Genomic DNA, 7,617 nt, shown 5'->3' with positions numbered 1-7,617 from the left:
AAAGAGTAGTTTAACTCCCAATTACCCATCAACAAACCATCAATCATAACACAAAATTCGCACAAAAAAGTGAAATCTATTGCATATATTTACAAGTGAGAGCAATCCACCGTTTACATTATAAAAAGCACTTAGGAGTAGCTTAAAAACACAACTACGCCAGGCACACAAGTTGCGAGACCTCTCCATTTTAAGAGACGTCTGCCATAACATTTAAAACTATGAGGTCTCCCGGACCATGTTGAAACTCAAAACTGCAATTACAATATAATCTGCATAGTACACTCCGACAAAGAAATCGCCTAGCTACTCAAGGGGGATAAGGCCGGTATCAACCTCTGAGGATCCACATAGTGACACTAAGGGGAATTCGGGATGAGGTCACACCCTATTGCAATATAATTTATTCGAACCAATAGGCTACGCGACGCACTTCGCGTTGCTCCCGAAGCCTTTAAAGAAGATTGTGTTGAAACTACGTTTTCATCTTCACGAGTCCGAGCATCCCATACAATATACCCAGGGATTACCCAATTTATACGCTCCATGATATCTTCCGAAACCAAGCAATCTCTTGCACCAGCTCTCATCAGAATCCACCAAGTACGAATACATTCATTAAACACACCACAGACACACGGGTTATATGATTTATGTCAACAACTAAATATCCAAGCAAATGAGCCTTTTTAAAGGCAAACATACACATTTTCAACTGTCGGATCTCAAAGATCTGAGCTGTCCAAATTGTGGCCACATCTGAACCATTTGTTATATCCGACGCTTCAACCTCCATGACCTAGATCATAACATGCGTCCAATAGTATACATCGAAAATAAGATATCCTTTTTTGGGAAGGCCAAACGGCAGCATAACATTGTAACAATAAATGCTAAAAAAGGCTCAAACTGCCCAAGTAGTCTTACGTGATATATCACTTTGGCCGAAATTCGAACCACACCTCCCCAAGGCACCGCCTCTTCCCTTGGAAGCCTCATTACGGCTTTCACCAAGTAGAACAAGCTCACCTCTTCCCAAGGCATTGCCTCTTCTCTTAAAAGCCTCATTACGGCTTCTACCAAATATAACAAGCTCGCCTCTCCCCAAGGCATCGCCTTTTCCCTTAAAAGTCGCCGTGTTCCTTTTTCGTCCTTCTTTCTCCTACTTTTCAAGCCCAAGCATTGTATAAATATCCATACATGGACTTCGGGGACTGTGTGTTACACCCCATCCCTTTTTCGTCCTTCTTTCTCCCACATTTCAAGCCCACACATTATATAAATATCCATACATGGACTTTGGGACCGTGTGTTACACCGCTTTCCTTTTTCGTCCTTCTTTCTCCCACATTTCAAGCCAACGCATTATATAAATATCCATACATGGACTTCAGGGACTGTTGTTATACCTTCTCCAATAGAGGCCCTATTTGGGTCCCACTTAGCAATTAAGCCGACGTGGATGAAACCCACGTGTGTGGACTCGCGGCCAAACCATCGAACGTACCCATGAGATGTACCGAACCCATGTATTAATCAAACCCATAATACCAAACCCCCTCGGGGAAGGAAAGCGAGGCTCTTTGGCCGAAGTCTTTTTGAATCAGATCGACTAATATGATTGATGTGATAACCCCCTGCCACTGCCGCCACTACCAACCTATTTGGTCAAATCTACTACCGCAAGATGTAACTTATGGAAGGGAAGTTGGCATTAGCATTAATACACTGCGATTGATTGATGCCCATGATAGGAAGTTAAGCCTAGGAGGATGAGATCACGTGTTTCCTCATCCAACGGTCTATACTCATTATCGCACGCTATAAAAGCTCACACTTAGTGTCATTCAAAAGAAATACAAGTTTAGACTTTGTACTATAACTTTGCTCTCCACGTTCTTTATTTGACTCCCGATACCGAACCCCTTTACTCTCTATTGGAAGCTCAAGTTAAAAACCCTCCCACGCTCAATATATTTCTTCCCAAACTAACTTGACTGTTGAAGTGCGGACGATCAGCTCATCCCCACCAGAGAAGGCCACGTGTGTCTAACGGTTTGTCCTAGTGTGTAGGAATATGGCTTATCTGAATGTGAGAGGTCTTGGGATCTGTTGAAAGTACATTTTTCTATGTCAACAGTACATATATGATATATTTATGGAAGAGGACAAGGAATGTAAAAGTGTACATGATTCAGAAATCATTATACGAGGTTGATATTCTGTTCCTGATTGCAATGGATTCGATGAAAAGCTTTTTTGGTGTCGTGGTAGTGTTATTTCACGACCTATTTTTGAAGACAGCCAACCTATTGTACAATTTAAGAAATAGGTTGAAGAAGCCACTGATTTCTTCCTAGTGGAAATAGTTTGACTGTTGTTGAGGTATGAGAAGTTATAGGGGAAAAGAGCAGAAGGGAGGGACGCTGGTTTCGGTAGTTAAGGTGGACAAGAGAGATGACAATGAGGACTATCCCGGTATATCAAGGAAGTATGGGTACGAGGAGTACAAGCAGACAGCAGATTACACTGGATCGACTGTGAGTTGAAAACCAACTAGAAGGCACCAGAATAACTACTTACAGTTCAGACCTCTGCATTTCTACTGGAAAAAAGAAACCAATGCAACTGTACAGTAATTTTTACCTAATCTTTTAATAAGTCCATTAACATGATTCTATCAGAGCATTAAGAATTGACATAAGAAGTGCAAACCATACTAATATATCACAAGAAATTTCGAAACCAGCATTACGTCATGAAACACAATACAACATTAGAGAAAAAGATAAATCAACCAGAACTCCAGTCGGAAAAGCTATGTTATCCCAACCAAATGACATGAAAAGATCTTGATTAGCTTCCAATTTTCGCCCCATATGACGAGCAATCATGTCATGAAACAGATGATAACCAACAATTTAAACTAATCAGGTGCTGATTTAGAGAGTTAATAACAACATTGGCCTAATTAGAAGGCACAGAGGTTAGAAGATTCCACACAACACATCGAATGAAAATGTTCTTTTCCAGGAAAATAAGCTAAATAGCACCTTCTAATGTTCTCTCATATTAGATAGGACCATTTAACTATAGTCACTACATAGCATCCTTTTAAAACAGTATTTTACATACCCGATTTTACACACTAACAGAGTTATGACTGACTAAACACAAGTACTAACTAGATCGTTGACATGCACTGCTAAGAAAGGTATCCTTTCTTTACGGCTTCAATGAATTCTTTAAGTGTGTGCAGGCCCATTTGGTGGTACAAGGATCATCGGAGAAATTAGCTGCTTGATCTGCCAGATTGATGATCACCGGAACTACCCATTTATTTTCAGGCCAAGGTGCAATGGAGAGTATTCACGAACCTGCATTCGCTAAAGGACAATCCTTAAGAAATTTCAACTCTTCAAAAGGTACTTGTATTAAATACTGAATGCAATATTCTGTAGACTAATAATATGGAATTAACTTACAAGCAAATTGGTGGATATTCACAGTAAAGACAAGCTGATATTGCCAACATGTGCAGCAATTATTATCTTGCCTTCCCATAACTTCTATCTAACCAATTCAATAAGCTGGCCTCCAAGAAGAAAGTGCATATAAGATACGCCCCTTCCACCCTTGCAACATCCAGAGGCCATCTTCATCGATCACAAAATCCTTGTGGTAGGATGATGTAACCCGGACTTTTGCCATGCTCATTATCTCCTCATTCAGTGGAAGCTGTTTGAATCCAGCCCTAATATTTCGAACCTGCCACTGCTTGTATGTCTCTGGTCTCTCAATTCTTTCGGCAGCTTCACATGCAATGACATTCATTGCTTCCTGTCCAAATATTGTTTTCTCAAGAAGCATCCTCTCATGAATTTCACGAGGAATATTAGCCTCAAGCATATCAAAAAACGATGAATAATGAAACAGAGCCTCACGGAATCTTGTAATAAAGAAGGGAGCATTGTAAGCACCATTCACTATCCCCTGTACAAAAATATCTGGACTAATTTTCCTGATAAGGTTCAAAACAATATTTCTTGGACTGTTTATCACCACAGTTTCATCAAGCAGATTCCTAAACCTATAAAGGCAATTCACCACAACCACCTCATCTTTACTAACGTTAAGATCCTCAATCTTAATAGTTTCCCACTTCTGCGCTATAGCATTGAAATCAAATGGAACGTTAAAAGTCTCAGCATAACTAGCCAAGCGCCGTCCTGTCTCTTCAACCCTTTCTGATGGTCGAAACCCTGGACACGGAAAATCAATCCCCGTAATACGAAGCTTGGGGGGACCACCAGGCCTAGACGAGAGACGTTGTATAAAGCAAGGCCATTGAAAACCATAGAGAATACCAAAATCAATAATGTGAAGCCTTGTGGCACTTTTAGCCGCATTCATAATGGTCTTATTTGCAAAGAAGTTAGAGATCTTCCTAAATGGACAGCTAGCCAGATATATATGGTAGGCTTTCAAGATGTCAGCAGCCGATGTAGGCAAATTAATAAGGGCTTTGTAGATCTGTGTCCCTGATCCAGCCATACGTGCCTCAAGACCATCAGCAAACCAGTGGGCAAGCCTCTGCATCCCGTCTCCCGTGGGAGTCGAATGTTGTCGGATCTGCTTCAGAAACTCATTAGCAGACCTTCGGTCATCAGCCGCAACAGCTTGTGCACAAAGGGTCAAAAGGGTTCTCAAATCAACCACATTCCTTCTGCCTCCCAGTTTCTTGCCACGGCTTTTCCCACCAGTAGACCCCTTAATTTGACTATTTTGCAAAGCATTTTTAGTTGCTTCATTCTGCAATGCTTTCCGAAGTGCAGATTCATTTCTTCCTCCACTGCATAGAAGCACCATATCAAACATTTCCGGACTCGCAGTCGATTCAGTATAAACAGCTGTCTGCTTGTTATTCCTCTCCTCGTGCATACTCATAGTCTCTCGATATGGATTCTTCTTACCCCTTGTCAGATCAGCACGGTCCTCATTGACACATTTCTTTTCCACCTTAACTACCAAACCGGTTGTCCCTTCCTTCTGCTCTTTCCCCAATAACTCACCATACCTCAAATCAACTGCAAAACTATTACCATTAGGAAGAAATTTAGCAGCTTCCTCAACCCCTTTCTTAAATTGCATAACCGATTGGCTATCACTAAATATATTAGGAATTTTGAGTGTACTGACAGGAGAATCTGCCGGACCATCAGTGAAGTTACTGGTGCTACTTGATGGGCTAAAAGGTGACTGAGAAGTCAATTGTGAAACAACACCAACAGAAGCAAGCTGTTCATCAAATCCAGAGCAATTAGGATCAGAATTCCAGTCCGGGCACAAATCAGCATTACCAGTAGCATAATAATTTGTAAAATCTCCTGAAAAGTTTTCAACGGAATTATCAACATTCTGATCCCAATTTGGGACTCGCAGATAATCTGTTGAAGCAGGGTACTGTCCCCCAAGAACTTCATAGAATGATTTCTCTGCAGCTAGAAGAGCTGCTGACTCTCGAAACATGCAAGCTTTCTCTTCCACATCCTCTTCCATAAGGATATGGTTTATATACTTAAGCACCACATCACTAAAATCATAATCCTCGTGCGTATCGGTATCAGATGATTGGACTAAAATATTAGAATTCAAATGACTAGAAAATGGGGTAACATCATCATAATTACCATTTGAGAAACTATTGCTAACTCTCAAATTGTTATTCAGATTTGGATCTGGAAACACCGAAAGGGCTTGGTTGTCATATTTGATACCAGATGTTGTCGTACTATAACACCTAAAATTCCGATCCATGACCATCTAGTTTGCAGTAATCTATTCAATATAGAATATACCCAAATCCCAAAATCTTATAATTTTAAATCAAGATTCTCTTTCAATCTCCCCCTTCAACTTTACCGCCAGCAATACAGAGCTAGACCTTTTCCAAGATGAGAAATTTTGATACATCAAAATTCAAAACCCAGAAACTGAAATCCTGAAACAACCACAGAGCATAAAATAAAACAAAAAATTGGATCAATTGAGGAAACCTTTAAGCCATAAAAAATAAATCTCAATCCAACAAGCAAAGTCACCTTATGCATACTTTTCAGCACAAATTCGAGAAAAACAAAAGATAAATTGCTTCAAAACAACAACTCGGGAAAAAATCAATTTGACCAGAAAGTTAAAACCTTTAAATCTCTAGAATTTCACATATATAAAAAATGAATCTTGGAGTCCTGTATTCAGGAAAGTATTCATATCGTACTTGAAACAGAACTGAGCATAAAAATTACCTGGAAAAGGTGAAAAAATGGGGGAGAGAGAGAGTGATATTGAAGTAGAGTTGAATACGGGTCTGCTTAATTTGACCTTTTCATAGCATTAGCAATAATGGGTCTTTCCGAGGATGAAAAAGTGGATTGGTGAGTCTTCAACTGTTTTCTGGATGATATAATGGCTGGGGCATAAATTGAGCTGTCTGATTGTCAACTGGTAATTATTATATGATATGGTTTTGCTTTCTATTAAATATTTACGAAAGCACGAAAAGACAAGATTTTTTGGAATTAACACAATGATTTCGCTCCATTAAACATTTTGTCCTCACATTTTTGTCCATTTCCTAAATTTTGATCCGCCCACTAACCGACTCTCCACTATCCCAGATCTTTTAAAATCCTGATTATTTAGCCTTGCTTGACCACCATTCTCAAGAAGACTCATTATCACTATAAAAAATAAAAAATAAAAAATAAAAAGAAGGGTTCTACTACAAAACACATTTTTCACCAAGTTGTCTTTTGTATCCATACTAGTCTATAAGAGGTGCAACGTGAATCGTGTCATCACGTACATATTTTATATAGTTGTTATGAATTAAGTTGATATGAGCAACATGATAATTTTGCTTTTTATAAAAAACTCATTTGAGTTATTGGGAACTTGCAATCCGTATAGGTTAAATGGTTTCTTTCGAAAAAACAATAAATTTAGGGTCAGAGCACTCGAATATAAGGATTAAGTTTTACCTATAAATTTTATTAAAAATTATTGTTAAAAGATTTTTTAGTTCGACAACTATGAACTTTTAAAAAGTGTCAAGCTACAAAAAAATTCTTGTCGTGCCAAGTTTGACATAAAGATCGTAGATCTGCGACCACACTATTCACTTACACCTCTACATTTATTTGAAATTAAATATAAATGTTCTAATGCCTTTGAAACTTTATACGAGTTATTCTTGGATTTAAGAAGTTAGAAAAGTGTAATTTAATTTCTCTATTAGATATTATCATCATGTGATATAGCATTAAATGATAAAATCAATACAGTAAGTCTCATACAAGGGTGGAGCCAGGATGGACTAAAAAATTTCTACTTGGCTGTTACATAGAAAAAAAATAATAATAAAATTAAATTAAGCCAATGTATAACTTTAAATTTTACATTTCAAAAATAGGTAATTAGCACAAAAGGTCCCTACTTTTCAATGTTATAGTGCAAAACGTCCATATTTTTCATTTTTTTGGTATTTCCATTCCTACTTTTCACCTTTCATTGCGCAAAATGTTATTTTTATTCATTTTCAATAAAATGACGATTTCA

At 38.3% G+C, this 7,617-nt stretch overlaps 1 protein-coding gene across 3 annotated transcripts; it reads right to left on the bottom strand.

The window, feature by feature from the left end:
• Positions 1-2,920: 2,920 nt before the first annotated feature.
• LOC111406004 (scarecrow-like protein 14) lies at positions 2,921-6,495 on the bottom strand. Of its 3 annotated transcripts, none has more exons than XM_023035167.1 (3): positions 6,306-6,495; positions 3,486-6,001; positions 2,921-3,386 (listed from the first exon to the last, which is right to left on the bottom strand). In XM_023035167.1, exon 2 carries the CDS (start codon positions 5,821-5,823, stop codon positions 3,583-3,585), a length of 2,241 nt encoding a protein of 746 aa, XP_022890935.1. In that variant the 5' UTR covers positions 5,824-6,001; positions 6,306-6,495; the 3' UTR covers positions 2,921-3,386; positions 3,486-3,582. The 3 variants fall into 3 exon arrangements, with proteins under 3 accessions (XP_022890935.1, XP_022890933.1, XP_022890934.1); XM_023035165.1 differs by having other exon boundaries at positions 2,921-3,377; positions 6,306-6,493; XM_023035166.1 differs by lacking the exon at positions 6,306-6,495 and adding an exon at positions 6,102-6,295 and having other exon boundaries at positions 2,921-3,377.
• Positions 6,496-7,617: the final 1,122 nt, after the last annotated feature.

The sequence above is a fragment of the Olea europaea genome, chromosome 12 (assembly GCF_002742605.1).
Source record: "Olea europaea var. sylvestris chromosome 12, O_europaea_v1, whole genome shotgun sequence".
NCBI classification, from domain to species: Eukaryota; Viridiplantae; Streptophyta; class Magnoliopsida; order Lamiales; family Oleaceae; genus Olea; species Olea europaea.
This window is presented reverse-complemented; position numbering and strand designations above follow the sequence as displayed.